The sequence below is a fragment of the Xyrauchen texanus genome, chromosome 50 (assembly GCF_025860055.1).
Source record: "Xyrauchen texanus isolate HMW12.3.18 chromosome 50, RBS_HiC_50CHRs, whole genome shotgun sequence".
NCBI lineage: Eukaryota > Metazoa > Chordata > Actinopteri > Cypriniformes > Catostomidae > Xyrauchen > Xyrauchen texanus.
Window position 1 is genome coordinate 19508316 of NC_068325.1, and position 19315 is coordinate 19527630.

The window sequence follows — 19315 nt, forward strand, 5'->3', positions numbered from 1 at the left end:
TTGCCACTTATTTTGTCATCAGATCACTGATTTGCTCAGGAATGTAAAAAGTGATACAAAAACTTTTTATTGTTCTAATAAAAAAATAAATGCATCTATAATAAAAAATAAAAAGCGAACTAAATACCAACGCATGATGATTGATATGAAAAAATATCATTTTGTACTTTTAAAACATTTCTAAATCACAAATTTATATTATGCATATGTTGGGCAATTCCACAGGAGTGTCGACCACATCAGGGAAAAATTAAAGTTTTAAACAAAGGAACAAAACTGCTTTTTAAGTGCTATTGTGGTATAATGGATAATGCCACACACACCGCTAGAGGGCGCCGCTTGCTTACACAATGCTGACTGAAGAACTGATTGCAGTCTATTTTTAAGCTTTCAAGGTTTCGTAATTGCGCAAGACCATATTGTGATTTCAATCTTAACTCAATCAATCGTGCAGCCTTAATGGATACCATACCAATGTCTCAGAAGTCAAAGTTTGCTGGTTTCAAAGCGTTTTGGATGTTTTACCTCGTGCTTTCACAACAGTCACTTCTGTAACAGTGTTTTTTCCGCAATGTGAGAATTATTAAAAATTATATATTACATGTTCTTAGGAGTGCAACCTTTCAACATATTGTGGCTATCAATATTTCTGGATTGTGCAAAGAGTTTTTACAAAGTGTGGTGAGAATTATAAATGAACCACCATTTTTTCATGTCAGCGTTTTCATAGTTAAAACCGATTTTCCGTTTGCCTGATAAACATCTGCGGCTGATATATTGTTTCATCCCTAGATACAGCAAATATTAAGTCTGGTTTTCAGAGAATATACATTGAATTAAGTTTGTTTTTCTCACTCCATTGACATTGTTTATTTCCTTGTTCACAAAATTTAGAGGTTTATGCTTAAAACAAAGAAGGAAAAACAGGAATCAAAAACAACAAAAGTACATTTATTTCACTTTAAAGATGTTTAGATATTTTTACTGGAAAATCAGACAAAAAACTGAGTATTGCAATGTTTAATCATAGGGTTTTCTTTTTATGGGAGAAATTCGGGATCTAAAAGAGAAAGACAATAAGAAAGATTGGAAAGAGCGAGGGGAAACTACTGGTTTCAAAGGCGACCCTTAGTCTACTCCATCTGCAACTAAACATAACCGACACGATCACACATCATAACTTTGACATTTATCATGACGTTTATCCAGTGCACTGCAAAAATTATTTTCTCGAGGCATGTCCACATTAAAAAGTGTTTGGTTGCTAAATGTTGAAATATGTTTTCCATTTCCTAACGTCATCATTTTCCGAAGTATGTGGTACAAGAGAGCGTTTTCGAAAGTCTCCGTTTTCAGTAGAAAATGTTGCTCCAGTCGAAATGGGAGGCATAAACATGGCAAAATCAATGCGTTTTCAACCAAAAAACATATTTGTGTGGACGTGGCCTTTATCGGTATATTCGACTTGCTTTCCAGTATGATGTTACGTTTGTAAAAGAGAAAGAAAGATTGAGAAAGAAAAGAAAGGTAACCACCGGTTTCCGATCACTCTTTCTGGAACATGTAAGCAAATCTACATATTTCCAACTTTACTGGTTCACCCTCACATTTAGCAACTGTAATAATGTCTACACCAACTCAACACACCACAAACATTTACTGGCTTGAGGCTGGTTATCATATCGGAAAGAATGCTGGTCAATGAGACTCGGGAGAATGAACAGAGAAACCATGAGACACAGGAACTTCCATCATCTCCAGAGTCCCAGCCAAACTCAGGCATATGTGGCGCCACCAGTACTGCGCTGAGAACGGAGAGGGGTCACGTTTTGTGCTGCTGTAAGTAAACGGCCACATAAAGCCTGGAAAAGCTATTTTGACTTTGGAAATACCATTTTTTGTTAGCATACATTCAGTCAAAGAATCTGCTGTGATGGTCCAAAACGTGCACTCCTCTAACCAAATTGTAAATGATGTCAATTAACACTACAAGATCACTTTACAAGCAAAACATTTGACAAAAGTTTGGCAGAGCGTTTAAAATGAAGACACTTTCTTTTTTGCAAGGACACCTGTTTGAACTTGAGGGGAACTCCGTTCATACATCCACCAAAAATCACATTGACACCAGTTGGTTTAAAGTCATTGCAAAATGGGCTAAGCTATGTGACGTTAAGTCTGAGCATTTGTCTGAAGGTGCCACTTGCGTCGATATTTTGGTGTCTATGCAAGGGATTTTATACATGTGCCTACCAAAGAACATCTGAGGGCAATTTGAGTGTTATCAAACCATTTCCTTGTTTTCAATTTTAAATTTTAATCCAAAAATTCATCAGTGTTTGATCTATAAACAGAAGCCCAAGAAATTACACTCAAATTTCTGATAAGTAGAGACCCACCACTGGCAATGTAAAGCACGATGAAGACGTATGAGAGCATCCCAGACTGCCCAGTGAAAATGTACGCGTACAAAATTGGCAAAGTTTCAAGTGCTAATGGAAAACATACGGTCGGTAACAATGAGTGTTCAGTGCTAGTTAAACATCCAGCAGAGCTGCGTGCCGTTCCAACCCCTTATTCAAAAACTGCTCCTTCGACCAGCAGCATCCTTGTGCTCTCATGCTTTGGCGAGCGTGATCTCCATCTTTCGGCTTTCATGCGTGCTGCATTTTAGGTCCAGATCTTCAATAAATCCTGATGTCGTTGTTGAACTCATTCCTGGAGGCTAACTTGAGTTAAACCAGGATTGCACAGATTCATCAGGTATGTCATCTTCACCAGAATCTACACCTGAGAGGGAAGTGATTTCAAAACAGTGGCACAGCTTAAAATTGAATGATTGAGTTTGTTTTTTAAGTACCCTTGGGGATCTTCTTGGGAAAGATTATGTGATGCTGTACAAACTACCTCTCTTGTGTATATGACGTGTTTTATAGAAATATTACCAATTGAATTCATCTGAGAGGAACTTTGAGGATTACTCGGGATAGAACAAATCTATTTATTAAGTGTTTTGCTGCTGAAAATCTCTTTTCCAATCATGATGTTGAGCAACAGCGAAGCATCCAACAATGCAGCTACTTTATAGAGTTCAGGTGTTTTGAAAGGCTGATACTGGCACTCAAATTTGCCTGTAAACCATCTCCAAGTTTTAAAGTGATAGACCTGTAATCATTTAATTCACTTTTATGTCATTTCAAACCTGTATGAATTCTTCAGTGGAACACAAAAGATAGGCAGCATGTGAGTCGCCATTCACTTTAATTACAAAGACAACATTTCAACGCATGGTCGTATTGTTTTTATTATTATTTCTACTCTTCATTTGGGTTTCAAATGACACATGGGTGGATAAATGATGACAGTTTCTCAAACTTTCATATTTGGGACTAGCGTTGAACTAGCGCTTTAAGTTTGAAGGAAAATAAATTCCTATTTGTACTGCAGCAAACTCAGGTAAAAAGGAAATCCCATAAAAATGAGCAGCATTCTTTGGGTTGGGCTGGGGGGGTGGCGGCAATGAACAATGTGTACTGAGAGCACCTTCCTACATATCCCAGCAAGCAACCAAAAAACATGAGCAACTATGAGTGTAACCATGGTGATATTTCACGAGCATCTGCATAATGGTTGATAAGAGCGTCATTCAATGAGATTATGTAACAAGTCTCTTTAACCTCATTTGCACTGACAATGATGCGATTACGATGCATCGTAAAATCTGGAATTTGGTCACCCTTCGATTTGATTCGATTATTTAAGAATGATTCATAGTTCTTTTCGAGGTTTGGCTTATGTGTGGCTGCATATAAACTCACTTTATGAGGTAGACCTGCACACCCACCTTTTCATATGTGTGGCTGCAGTGCAGTGCATAAAATCATGCAGATACGGGTCAGGAGCTTCAGCTAATTTCACATCAACCATCAGAATGGGGAAACAATGTGATCTCAGTGATTTGGACAGTGGCATGATTGTTGGTGTCAGATGGGCTGGTTTGAGTATTTCTGGGATTTTCACGCACAACAGTCACTAGAATTTACTCTGAATGGTGCCAAAAACAAGAAACATCCAGTGAGCGGCAGTTCTGTGGACAGAAACGCCTTGTTGATGAGAGAGGTCGATGGAGAATGGCCAGACTGGTTTGAGCTGACCGAAAAGCTGTGGTAACTCGGATAACCGCTCTGTACAATTGTAGTGAGCATCTCAGAATCTCGTCGAACCTTGAGGCGAATGGGCTACAACGGCAGAAGACCACGTCGGGCACTTTATTAGAACCATAGTGTTCCTAATAAAGTGCTCAGTGAGTGTACAAATTGAAAAATAATACTAATGTTACATGCATTCTCTATCTGATATGAATAAAGGATAACATCATGCAACATAATGAACACACACGCATTGACAGAATTAAAAATAATCTATTTGTAGCGTATAAAGTTGGTATTGTTATCCATTTATCGATGGGAGTGGCGGTACAATGGAGGTGGCTCCGCTTGAAAAGCACGTTCACGAGAATGTTTATCTTTTCACGGCTGCCATGTGTCAATGTATACTTCATTTGAACTTCGAGTGAGAGATTTCGCTCATTAATATTTATTTAGGCCGTGTTCTATTCGTCGTTAAACTATTTTATGGAGAAATAACACATTTCCTGGAGATATAGAGCAATATTAACATAGTATATTGTTTTTGGAGAAGACAGCAACAATGATTAACATACTTTGGTCAAATAGATGCAAACATTTATGTATAATGACACAGAAAGACAAACTTGGTAGCATCCATTCATCCATTTACATGCTTATCCCATGTAGGGTCCCAAGGAGTGAACTTTCTTAATTTAAAGTGTGCTTTTCCCCTTCAATCTCGTATGCTCCCCGTCTGTTGAAAGAAGGTTTGTAATCTGAGAGGGTATCTGTATCGCATTGATGATAATCGACTTAATCGGTTCTTAAATTCATTAATCAATGCAGCGAAATCTCTGTCAGATGCATCAATGCATTTTTACACTCCTTGTTGATACTAACTAATAAACCAATCAGGATTGTCTTTATTACCAGTCATGAATTTAAGTAATTAATGTGGTCAAAATACATTTTAGGATTATGGCCCTGAAATTTAAGTTGTTAGCTACTGCAAATCTTGGCTTGCTGCAGTCTCCATTTACTTTAATTGCATGGAAAAGAGCAGCTTGGACATTCAGCTATAAATAACTCCTTTTTGTATACAACTGGGAGAAAGTCACAGGGTTGGAAAGACAAGTAGGTGAGTAAATGATGACAGAATTTTCATTTATGGGTGAACTATCCCTTTAAACATTTCTCTTTCATTCTGTGAAACATAATTCCAAATGTTATAACAACAGTAAAGGCATTGTTACCGTTGGTGTGCAACAGGGTTTCATTTTACAAACATGATTTGCGTTCATGCTCACAGGGCTAACTGGACTTGACTGAAGATCTAAATAAAAACGGCACCATGAAGGCACTTCTACTGCTCACCCTACTGGCATTGTGCCATGCAAAACCATACAAGCCAATCAATGTCATGGATTTCATGAAGAATAATGACATCATGCAACAAGATGCGGGTGATGATGATGATGACGATAATGACGATTACGATGATTATGACGATAACTTTGATTCGAACTGTCCCGAATGGTGCCGGTGCTCAAAGAGAGTTCTGCAGTGCTCAGATCAGGGTAAGCATTTCTTTTAGTTTATTAATATATTTACATTTACATTTATGCATTTGGCAGATGCTTTTATCCAAAGCGACTTACAGTGCACTTATTACAGGGACAATCCCCTCGGAGCAACCTGGATTTAAGTGCCTTACTCAAGGGCACAATGGTGGTGGCTGTGGGGACCGAACCAGCAACCTTCTGATTACCAGTTATGTGCTTTAGCCCACAACGCCACCACCACTCCCGCTTGCCGTTACGTCTAGCGCATGGTCGAGCGCTCTAGCTTTTCAAAATACACTCTTTTGAACATGAAACTGTACTACGACTGCTTTCTACTGTCATTGGTAGACATATGCGTGGATGACACACATCTATTGGTTGACAAGCAGATAGTCCCGCCTCACACCATTGATTGAGCTAATGTTGATGGGTTTGTCTGGTTGGGCGCTCAAACATAGATGAATGTTTCGATAGAACAACAGAGACAAAGTGTTTACAATTTATTTCCAGGAAATCAACTAACAAATGGCTAACTTCGAGTTGTTTCTGCATATTAAGTTTGGATGGGAGAATGTATTCTAACATCGAAAGAATTACAGCTTATACAACTTTATTGTAAAGTGTTATCAGGGTTTTCAAAATTCAACTAAAGTATATAAAGGGGCGGCTGTGGCTCAGGCGGTAGAGCGGGTCGGCCACTAATCGCAGGGTTGGCGGTTCGATTCCCGGTCCACATGCCGAAGTGTCCTTGGGAAAAACACTGAACACCAAGTTGCTCCCAATGGCAGGCTAGTGCCTTGCATGGCAACTCTGCTGTCATTGGAGTGTGTGAGTGTGGGTGTGGGAGCGGTAGTGTAGCGGTTAGCGCGCTGCGCTACGAACCTGGCGACCCGAGTTCGATTCCTGCTCATGGCCAACACCAGTGACGATTATCTGAACCGGTCCCGGGGCTCCCCTAGGTCGACTCAGCCTAAAATGAGTATCTGGTGCGGTGTGTAAAAACATCGCCACTGGGGAGACAAAGGCGGTTGGGCGTGGTGCTGGCCACCCCCCCCCCCCTTACCATTCCGGCCTTCATAGGTGCTCGCTAACAGCACTTGCCCCTACAGTCTGTTAAGGCTAAATGGGGGATCTTTGTCTTTTGAGAGTGTGTGTGAGTGTGTGTGTGTGTGTGTGTGTGTGTTTGTGTGTGTATATGGGTGAATGAATCACAGTGTAAACCGTTAAGGTTAAAAAAGCGCTATTTAAGTGCAGACCATTTACCATTTATTTTCAAAAATTGATACAGCTGGGCTTGATTGTGTTGCTTGTCAATTATATAATTGGTTTTGCATTGGTTTTAATGTGGATGATGTCATTAAATGCACGATTGTTGTCTTGACAGGTCTCACCAAAGTGCCAAAGGACATTCCAGCAAACACAGTGCTCATCGATCTCCAAAACAATGACATCACCGAAATCAAAGAAGATGATTTCAAGGGCTTGAATAATCTCTATGTGAGCAACAAACATCCCATTAAATGCTGCTTTCAAGGCATTTTTAGAGTCACATTATATTGGGGTTTAACAAGAACATCTGGAGACATGCAGAATTGCTGGGAAGTGGATATGTGGTAGCGGAATTATGTGGAATTCTGGACTCTGGGTGTTATTGATATTTGCATCTACTGTGGACTGTCTCATAGTTGTGGTAAATATTTGCTCGTGATTGGTGGTCAAATGGTTACATTTTCTTGCTGAGTAGATGGAACGCAGACAAAGACGCACAAAAAACAGAGTATAAGAAAATTTAAATAGTCTACATTTTGCAAACAACAAGACTCCAATTTCCAGCATCTTCCTGATCAATCAGAATTGATTACCCAATTATTCCTATGTCATAATATATGCTGCTTTGTAAGATCATCAGACAGAATGTTAATGACTTTCTTCAGTCAAATGGGGGCTTTACCATTTTAATATTCTCAGTTCTTTGTCTCTTTTTGCAGGCCCTGTTTCTGCTCAATAACCAAATATCTAAGGTTCACCCAAAGGCCTTTCGCAATATGGACAAACTCAAGATTCTTCACCTGTCATACAACGAGCTGACGCAAATACCCGAGAACCTTCCCAAGGGCATCCAATCGATGAGACTGCATGACAACAAGATCAGCCGAATCCCAAAAGGAGCATTTAAAGGAATGCAAGACCTAAATGTTTTAGGTAGGTCTCCAAAGAATCTAAAATGAACATGGTCGGAGCCAAGGCTGATTGTCCAGTTGAATGTGGATTATTAAATAGTCTCAGTTTTCTCTGAATATGAGCAAAGTTGAGCCAAATCCATCTGTCACAGGACAGATCGTAGTCTGAGAGACAAGATTTCGGTCTGATTTGACTACATGTGTAGTTCCTGCATTTTGCAGGACAGTATTCTTGTCTAACTAGCTCACTTCACCTAACAGAGCTACATGCTAGTGGGAAATTTACAGATTAAGACATTCTGCCACCTAGTGTCTACATGAAGGTCTCCATTTACTAACTGTCTAAACCCAATACAGTTGGATGAAACACTGAGAATAGCGGTTGTGTGGATAAAGGTTACATTAAAGCTAATGTAAACAAAACATTACTGATTCAATCCACACAAGGAGTGATCCATAAGCAGTGTGTTCTTGAGCAATGGGGGATTGTTCCTAAGAGTACTCTAGATAGCTTTGGACAAAGGTATCATCTAAATGATTAGTTATTGGAATAATTTTTGCTGTCTCTAGAGCTGAGTGCGAATCCAATTGCAAACAGCGGGATTGAACCAGGTGCTTTTGATGATATGGCAACTCTCTACTTGAGAATAGCGGAATCAAAGCTTACAGCTGTGCCTAGTGGTAAGTGTTAACATGACACCAACAGACATTCCCACATCTGGAAGAATTTGTAAGTTCTTACAAATTTGTTGATGTACTGAAGGATCCATTAGCATGACTGAGCAACGATCGAGTATAGCAAGTGGTTTGAAAGTCATCACATTTATTTGTATCCCACAGATCTCCCGTCTTCCCTCAACGAACTTCACTTGGACTATAACAAGATTGGCAAACTAGAGGCAGAGGATTTCTTGCGATTAAAAAGTCTACAAAGGTAAAGACGTGACATCGTGCATCATGGAATGGCCTTCCCCTGTAGGATTCTATGTTAAAAATATTTTCCCGTATCCCAGAATAATGTGAGACTAAACTATAAGTAAGCCATTCGTAGGTTGACTTCCTTGAAATTGTAAATGGAGTGTCTTGAAAGATCCCTCCCTACTAAAAAGACCAGCTTAACCATAATGTAATTCCCATGCTAGTCTAGGCTGGTTTATGCTGGGTAGTGTTGGTTTGGTGCTAAGCATGGTCTTTCTGATAAAGCTGCTTAAGCTAGTTTAAAAGCCTGGTGGGGACACCAGCATACCTGCATCCCATGAAATGTTTTTTGTCTTGAAAATCATATTTTGCAGTGGACCAGCACCCCAAAACACAACTTAAGCTGGTTTCTAGCAATGCTGGTCTTTTCAGCAAGATTGGCTGAACCAATAGCATGCATTTGGGACAGGACAACCTGCTGTCTGACCAATGGGACAGCCATTAGGCACCACATTTACTGTTGCTCTGACCTTCGTTTAGGTCCTTCATTGACCTTCGTCAATTCTTCTTCTTCTGCCAAAACTTTGGCACGTAACTTGTCCCGCACCGTTTGTCATGCACCCATGAATGAGGTGTCAAATAAACCTGCTTAACGAGGAGAGGTGTGCTGTGACCTTTATAAGCAATCAGGGCTATGATGTTTACCCTGCAGGCCACTTCACACTGCAAATCAGTGGGATCATATCTATTGAACAAAGTCGTAGAGACATGGGGGTGGCCTCTTTTCACTTGGGGCAGTACGGCAACCCCCAAAACACCATATCTTGGGACCAGAACATCATAGAGACATGGACTTGGGCTAGTGTACTGAGGCTCTTGAGGGCACCAGTACTATATGGTGGGAGGGGCTCTTTTGACTTTGGGAAGTGTACTCTGGTGTACTGGTGGGACATTTTGGCAGCAAGTTTTTTTGTGCTATGACGTATTGAAACGTAGAGGGATAATATCTATGGAAAAGTAAGCTGTAGAGACTTGAGGGTGGCCTCTTTTCACTTGGGGCAGTACGGCAACCCCCCAAAACATCATATCTTGGGACCAGAACATCATATAGACATGGATTTGGGCCAGTGTACTGAGGCTCTTGAGGGCACCAGTATATGGTGGGAGGGCTCTTTTGACTTTGGGAAGTGTACTCTGGTGTACTGGTGGGACATTTTGGCACCAAGTTTTTTGTAGTGCAGAAATGACATAAGATGTTTTAACTAAAGATGTGTCTTTTACAGGTTGTGGCTCGATTTCAATCAAATAAATTATGTGGAGAACGGAACTTTCGCCGGCATTCCCAAAATCAGAGAAATACATTTGGACAACAATAAACTGAAAAAAGTTCCTCCTGGCTTGAACACCCTGAAATATTTGCAGGTAAAGAAAACTTCAGCTATCTAACCCATGTACGCATGTAACAGAACACATACTAGCCATGTGTAAGGACATCTGATCAACTCCATTTCCTCCATTAGGTAATGTATCTACATGCCAACAGGATCAGCTATGTTGGAGTAAATGACTTCTGCCCTTTGAGAGCCAGAGTAAAAAAGACCCTTTACACTAGGATCAGTTTATTTGCCAATCCAGTGAAATACTGGGAGATTCAACCGCCCACTTTCCGGTGCATATCAAGTCACAATGCGGTGCAACTGGGCAACCACAGAAAGTGAGCTGAGTGCTTCTTGCCAACATAAACCATCTTTCCACTGGAGGAGAGCACTTGTAATCAATCTTAAGATAGTCATAAAATTCATCCTAATGCAATACAGTATTCTTTCATGCCATCACAGTGATGTACAGAACCTAAGTTAACCCTTAATCGAGAGCATCATATCTGCAGTGGCTTAAGACTCAAAACTTGAATTTGGTTAGGATTTTAATGGCATGACAGTATGCCTAGTGGGATACTCTGCCGGGATGTCAAGTACGAATGAATTGGGATTGTTTTATGTATGCAACAGATAAATAGGCTTTCATAGGTACCGTTTACTTTGAATTCCTTTTAACTGGGTGGAAAGTCTAGTCACATATTTTTAGATCAAATGGCGAATTGTAATTTCCACAGTGTTATTTGCTTCAAGAAACAACCGTCAAGAATGAAAGAACAAGAAGCAAAATGTACCAGTTTGGCCAGTTTGTTCATTGTTTTTAAGGATCTACGAATTGAATACTTTTGTATTTTAGAAAATGGGCATTACTCATCGGTACTTTTGAACTGTTTAGCGATATTTCTATGAACAGCAAATGTCATACAGCTAAATTTTAAAATCTATTTCTGATTTTGCATGCAAATTTTTGTGTAACTTTTTATTTATGGTATTATTCCCTCTCGAATATTATATGGACAATTTTGAACTTTGTATGGACCACCTGGTTGGTTGTAGTTTACAAAAGAGTTTCCCTGATTCTCAGAACTTACTGTAATTGCAACAAGTGTTTGTTTAACCAGCAGTGTTGTGTCACCTGTATCCAATTCAGATGTTGTTTCTTTAGAAAAATAAATACAAATCAAGTTTTGTGGTCAGTAAATCTTTTTCACCTCAGAAAGTTCAAGAATGTGCACATTGGTCCAGCAGTAAGACAAAACACCAGCAGATGGAGACTTCAGTGTAGGATTTGACTTGTTTTTCAGGACCGGACAACTCAATGAAAACAAACCTCTGAACTTCCAGAAAGACAGTAGCTCCATGGAGAGCGTTGGGTTTAATACAGCCAGACGATAGGGATGTTTTGTTGAAATCAGGTTAACTGTATATTCATTATGTTATGTTATTGTATGCTATTGGAATAAATGTGAATTTACAGTCCAAATAACTGTTTATAATTCATATTGTTTCACAATTGAAGACACTCTAAAGTAAATTCCTCAAATGAATATTTCATATTTCTCAGATCATCACAAATTTTGATAGTTAAAGCTGAAGTGTGTAATTTTCTTCAATGTTACAATAATTTCTGTTAAATTACAGTGGCAACTACAAGTAATCCATTTGTAGGTTGATTTGATCGAAAAGTGTAAAAACTGTTGCTTCATGGATCCATCAAAACATTTGTTCGAGCATCCTGACCAGTGTTTAGTAAGTTACTTAAAAATAGTAATCCACTACAAGTGACTAATATATATATATATATATATACATATATAATTGTAATCAAATTACTTTACTGATTATTTTATTGAAAAAGTAGTCACATTACTAATTACATTACTTTTAAGTTGCTTACAAAACAAGTCACTTTTCCGCTCAACAAATTCAAAATAATGTCTATATTTCTTTCTGGTTCATTGTTACACATAATTTATACACTCAGCCAGGGGTGGACAGGAAAGAGAATTCGACCCGAGATTTTACATAGAAACTGGCCCAAACGTTGTTGAGCGGGGGGGGGTATTTTGTGGCACATTCTGCTTAACAACGTGGCTCATTTAAGCTTATCGCAGCCCATTTTGTGGCCGGCACGTCCGGTTCTCCCGATGGCCATTCCGCCCCTGATCGGCACCAAAGTGCATCGCAGTGCAACCGGGAAATGCCCGGTATGTCAGATTACCAATCCAGCCCTGCACTCAGCATCTCACATTTCTCGTTACAAGAATAAGTGACGACGGATTGTTGAATTATTGAAAATAATGCACACCCCGATGGTGTAATGTGCTCAAGATGCGCTGTGGAGTGAGCGGAACTACTTTCTTCCACCAAGGATTCAGCGTCTTCTTTTGATACAGCCACATCCTTCATTGCTAGTTCAAAAACGTCACTTTATAACTAGCTACGTACGATTACGATGCTTGCGCTGCTTTACTGGAGCATCTTGTCAGTCTCGTTGCATCAGTAATAACATCGCTTCAAATTGACAAGATGTAAGTTTAAGTGTACTTCTCAGCAGTATACAGAATTCTTGTATAAGAATCTTCCGTTGCTAAACAACGGTTTTCAACCATGCACTTACTTTGCTCCCGAGTGTGTGTGTGTGTGTGTGTGTGTGTGTGTGTGTGTGTGTGTGTGTGTGTGTCTGATTTGGGCGAAATATATTTAAACACTTGCACATTTTAAAAGTTATCACGGATGATATAGAGACGGTTGTATTGGTCAAGTCGTGGGGTGCTGCTCTGTTTGTTGGTCACGACTCGTCTCTAAATGTGTGAGTGTGAGTGTGGCTGAGGGCGAGAGAGAGAGGGAGCGCAAGGGCGCTTTTTAAATAAATGTAGGATATAATAGACACTGTTTGTCATTCTTATCAGATGTACTAAACCAGTGTCTTTACTTATTTGCTTATTTACTGTGATAGCCTGTACAGCTCTTTGAAATAATTTTGTGAAGTGATCTGGAACCGTTATGCGGTCAAGACCTGGAACTACTTCATAGTGATGCGTTTACTGGAAAATAACTGCACACCTCAGAACGTCTAAAAACCAATCAGAATCAAGCAACAACAGACCCGTGGTACAAACATAAATAATATGTTCAAAATAACCATAACCCTATAATGTACTTAAAAGCAATTAAATTAATCAAAAGGCAGTTACTGTAATCTGATTACAAGAATTGCACTACTTTTGACTAAAATGTAATTATATTACAGTAACTAATTACTTTGTAATTGGATTACACCCAAAACTGATCCCAACACAGTATCATTGACAATGATAGGGCAGGACTATCCATTTGGCTTACTAATGGGGAACGGGGGATTGTTCTGGAAACCTGTTTGACATCAATCTTCATTTGCTAATGGTGCAGAAATTACACATCTCAGCTTTAAGTTTGGGGAAAAGAGGGGTGGAGGAGAGAGCGAGAGAGACAGAGCCTCTCGACTACGCACAGGAAACATATGGAACAAATCTTCAGGTTGGCTTGATCTGCTGCTGCCACGTCTCGCATACCGGTGTCTCCAAAAAAACTCACAACAGGTTTGGATCATTTAGGGCTTCTGAGCCCCAGAAAACACCTGGGGGAGATGGAAACATGGATCTCTGTACTGCTTCACAGCCACTAAAAGAGCTAAACTAATTCAGTTCCTCCACACATTAAGAGAAAACCACTCTGAACCACTTGTGTGATGAATCGATCATTATTAAAGGTACTGTCCAACCAAAAATCTTTTAAAAGGTGTTTTTGTGTCCATTTTGAAGGCTGAGAGCTCCAAAAAAGTAACTTTTACATTCAAGAAAGAAAATCATACAAAGCTTGACTGACAATCTCTCTTAAATCTACAAAAGATGGACAAGACTTGAAGAATTTGAGCCATTGTTGTGGTCTGTAAGAGCTTGAGACAAATTTGAGAGCATCGTTGTGTGTCTAGTTCAGTTCTAGTTTTCCGCCAAAGCAAAGACCTTTTAACTAAGACAGAAAAACAACCACCCAGCTTGTTTTTATCAGCCCGTTTCAAGAGAGCCACCAGACCACGTCCCCCCCTCCAGAACATTTTCCATAAAGTCTCTAAAAAAACTTACTGTACTTCTGTGGATTCATTTGTTTGTTTTTTTAAATTCCAATGGTCCATCCAATGCTCCCAAACACACACAAAGCTCAACACTCTTGGCACTTGCATGCAGTGAAACTATGAAAAATGGTGTAACTTTAAACAAAGATTTATTTTGTCAGTCACCAGTTATTTTTCTATTTTAATAAAAGCCATTCTCACAATAATAGGAAAGAAACAAGTCACTTATCCAAGTGCATGCCTAGTACCCAAAGTAAAATAGCAATTAGGGATGCACCGATTTATCAGCCAATTATTGACCAAATTAATACCATTGGTTAAAAGCATTAAAACTGCAATAGGAAAAACCGATGGTTGATTAATAATTAATTTGTAACACACTTTGTAAAAACTTTGCAAATCTAAATGCACAATACAGAAATAATAATAGCCACAATATGTAGAAGGATTGGCTTAAACCGCCATAAACACATTAGACAGTTGTGAAAAAGGCACTTGCTAACAGTATAGGCTGAATGAGGGAAACCATCCAAAATGCTTTGAAACCAGCAGACTTTGACTTCTGAGACAATCATGCAGCATGATTGATGAATTCAGATTGTATTAGTAATATGGCATTGTGCGATTATTACTTAAAAGGCTACGTTTCTCCATTCAGCGCTTCAGTCAGCACTTTGTAAGCAAGCAAGCGGCGCCCTCTAGCGGTCTGGCCACATTATCCATTGTCCATTATACTACTATAATATGATATTGTGCAATTACTACTTAAAAGGCAACATTTCTCCATTCAGCACTTCATTCAGCACTGTGTGAGCATGTGGCGCCCTCTAGCGGTCTGGACGTCATTCTCTATTGTCCATTATACCACTATAATATAGCCTTGAGCAATTACTACTTAAAAGGCTTAGTTTCTCCAGTCAGCGCTGTGTGAGCATGTGGCGCCCTCTAGCAATCTGAACGCCATTATCTGTTGTCCATTATACCACTATAATATAGCCTTGTGCAATTACTACTTAAAAGGCTACATTTCTCCATTCAGCACTTCAGTCAATACTTTGTAAGTAAGCAATCGGTGCCCTCTAGTGGTCTGGCCACATTATCCATTGTCCATTATACTACTATAATATGGCATTGCACAATTACAACATAAAAAGCTGTTTCTCCATTCAGCACATCAGTCAGCACTTTTTAAGCAAGTAAGCGGCGCCCCCTTGTGGTCTGGATGTCATTATCCATTATAATACTACAATATATGAAGCCGCCAGTGTCCCGATATGGCGCTGACATCTTGGGACTTGAGTCTGCGAGATTTCGGGACCAGACCAGCGCAGTAGTGAGCAGGAAGTAAAGCCGCGAAATCAAGGCCCCGCCCTCACTCTCGCTGAATCAATCGCAAGCACACGCCCCTGCACTTTTGACTTTTGACTTATGACGGTGTGAAATAATTAATTATAGAAATTTAGATATTAAATTTAAAGCTCCAATCTCCTCAGTCCTCCGAAGATCCCGAAAAAAAGTCAGTTGGTGCTTCAGTGACTACTTCGCTCAGAGAACCTGTCAATCACAGCTGTCAATCATGATGTCACAGCAGCGTTTTTATAGCATCAAATAACTAAAAACAAACTTATTTTGAAAACAAACACTTGAAATGACATCAACGTGATAGAAACGACAGTAAATGACAGAAACTATCTTTGGAAAAAGATATGTGAAGTGTAATTTAATTGTTTAGTTGGTCTCACATCCCGTTGAATAACATGGGGAGGCGGGGCTTATGACCTATACTAGGACCAGTCACCGGGGGTCGATCGAGACATTTTGGCTTCACTTTTGAGGGCTTGTTTCACAGAGTTTTTTCACACTTGGTTCAAACCCCACAAAGAGAGCACCAGGGTGATTGACCCAATAATAAGTCTACTGTAAAAGGTGCCTACACACTAGAGTTTAGACTGATTCAATTTGTCTTGTTTTCCTGTAAAAATATTTAAACATTCTTAAAACAAGACAAATTTACTCGAAAAGCGAAATGAAAGAAGATATTTTGATTTGTTTTCAGAGAAATCTAACAAAATTGAGTTTGCCAAAAAAACACTAGGTAGTTTGCTCTGGGGTTTCTACAGAGATTGTGTGAGAAAAACACAGACTCGTCAGATTCAGATGGGATTAAAATCACAAAGTACATCTGTGAAACAAGAATTTCCCTAACCTCCTCAGGGGAAACTAGTCTCGTCCAAATACGGCTAGTAAGAATGTGATTTTTTGCAGTGGGTGAATTCGTAGACTCAATAGGGATAATGTGTCGCAACCTTAACTTGAGAAAATCTTTGCGAGCTTTGTCGAATCAGTTGACCAATGGGAATATCAAAGAGGTGTGTCCAGTTATGAATTCAGAAATCCAATTCACTATATTCCCGCTTGATATCACACCTTCAAAGCACATCCTATGCATGCATAAATGTCAAACGCTCCATCATATTTGTCACTGCGTAGGCGCCGTGGGTCTATTTGAATAAAAGTATTTGCTAAATGACAACTTGATGTCCCAGAAGTCATGACTGATGTTGAAAACATTCTTGGGCCCATTTCAGATGAAGAGTTAGATCCCAAAGGGTGCAGCGCTTTGACTGTAATAACTTGACGAAATGGAGAGGACAAATAGAAATGAATCTCTTGACAAATGTACTACAATAAGCAGGAACAGACTATTTTTCAGCATTGCTTTTGAAGGAAAATGTGCGAAATTTGGCAGAATTTAAACAGTCCCATCTATTAGAAGGGACTGAGAGTCATAGGCCATTATTGGTAGCTGAAAGCATCATGAAACTGACCATCATGTTTAATAAACAAACATGCAAGCGGTGGGGAATGTGTAGATCTTTATGTATGACAGATGTCGCAATTTTGCAGATATTTGCAGACTATTGTGCACGCATATTCCATCTAGGTCTGTCGTTAACTCTAAATGATCCCAGTCTGAAGATTTGCAAAGACAGAGATTTGTTGTATGGCTGCCCGACACAATAAAGCTTTTGTTTTGTTCAGTTTCACCCCCTTCCTCACAAAAATGCTGCAAAAGTAGCTCTGGGGATCGCAATCCCGACAGTTCGGGTTTTTTTTTCAAGCCGCAGTAGTGTTCATGCTGCAAAGACTTCTCGGAGTCTGCCATATGTGCAGCAGCAAAAACAAATCTTCCAGCTGACAGAATGAGTGCTGAAGGGTCTGTCTAGGCCAACTATGAAAAAAAAAAATGAAAGTCTGTAGACGAGTCCTTCTGCGGTTTAACTCTGATACAGTGCAAGCACTGGAAAAAGTGGTCATGTTGCAGAAAGCCTCTATAAAGTGTGCTAGAAACGTCGAAACCAATTAAATTGAACCCACTTTTATCCGTAATGAGTTGTAGCTCAGTTTTGCCAAATGTCTTATTCTCATTGTTCATCGACCATTAGCTATTTGCATAAACATCAGCTAAAAAGCATATCATAATCTTTCATATCATAAACTGTGTATTTGCTCCTAAAGTTTGAATATGAAACTTTAAATGTTCTTGCATCACACTGGCGCCATTGGATTGTGCAGTTGCTGATGTAAACTACACCAGAAATGGCCCAAGTAGTGCAACACCTGTTGTGAGTCTGGCCTTAATTTTGCGGGTCAGATTTTACTGTCCACATGCAGTAATAACGACTGGATACTCGGCAGCTCTTTCCAGCGCTCGGTTTGGAAACTTCAGCCTCACCTCGACTCAACAAAAGAAGAAAAGGAGAATCCGATGAGACCACAAGACTTGACTTGAGGTGACCGAACACATGCGACCAAATCACAATCATTTCCACGGCATAGAGGCAGATCTCAATCTCCCCCAAAACCGCCAAGGCTGATGTGGGCTTCATCGTAAACGCTCATCCCAGGAGAAAAACCATTCCCTGCTTTACATCAACCTCATTCAAGCTGAAGGGTCTCCTGCTGCTACGGAGGCTGGGTTGTATCTTGGGTGCTTGGCCTCCAACCCACAGGTATGATATCATGATTTTTAAGATATCACGACATGTACGACTCAGCAAGGAAATACAGTGTAATTCAGTTATCAATTTAGTCAAATGAAGTGCTTGATTTGGCTTGTGAGTATGAAGATAAAATGGGTGCATGCATGATGTATCTCTTAAATGAAAGTGCTCGAGATTCGTTCTCGAAGACTGTAAACAACGTGTCTCTGTGGTGCTAGTGCCACAATAACACTCACAAAAGCATGTTATAAATTAGCTTCATATTTCTGGCTTCAACCGTTTAAGCTCGGATGGGCCCACGGGAAAAAATATAATCGTCAAAATGTTAAAATGTATTAATATATTATTGCAATAGTGAAAACATCAAACTGATCCAATATCCATGAGTCATACAGTATGTTGTCGGAAAGCTCTCAAAGGGTAGAATACAACCAGCGAATTTGTCTGATAATTATGTGTTGCTTATATACCTCGTTTTTACTTAAAACTTCACGAAAAATAAACAGAACATAAATGATCACATACCATTATTTAGGAGAGGCGATTACCTTTCAAACGAGCCCACACACATGTAATCGAACGCATAGATCTTTAGATAATCCACATGAAGCACATGTCATATGGCAGACTCAATGCGATTAAGGCAATACTACGATTAAACTGTAGCTCATGTAAACAGCATATTGCGATTATGCTAATAATCAGAGTACTGATAATCGCAGTAAGATATGAGGAGTGCTCCTATTTTAAGTGTGCCTGTGCTGCAGACGATCATGTTCCACTCAAGCACAGGTTCAAAAACATCACGAAAAAGAAGCAGCTGCACTTATTATATATAGTTTCTTGCACTGTTTTGAATGTCCGTTTGCAGTCTTAATTGAATGTTGGTGAGAATAAAAGGCCGTAAAATAATGGGAAGGAAACACGTCTTTGAAATGAGTTTGTGCTCGTGGGAGAAACACAACAAATCCATCGCGTGTATTCTGATTCACATACAAATGACTCTTATGAACCGATTCTTTTTTGTGAAT

At 39.5% G+C, this 19315-nt stretch overlaps 1 protein-coding gene across 1 annotated transcript; it reads left to right on the forward strand.

Moving 5' to 3' along the window:
- The first annotated feature begins 2349 nt into the window (after positions 1-2349).
- On the forward strand, positions 2350-11636 carry aspn (asporin (LRR class 1)). Its single transcript, XM_052123864.1, has 8 exons — positions 2350-2763; positions 5440-5707; positions 7077-7189; positions 7681-7894; positions 8443-8553; positions 8713-8806; positions 10074-10212; positions 10311-11636. Exons 2-8 carry the CDS (start codon positions 5482-5484, stop codon positions 10506-10508), a joined length of 1095 nt encoding a protein of 364 aa, XP_051979824.1. The 5' UTR covers positions 2350-2763; positions 5440-5481; the 3' UTR covers positions 10509-11636.
- The last annotated feature ends 7679 nt before the right edge of the window (positions 11637-19315 follow it).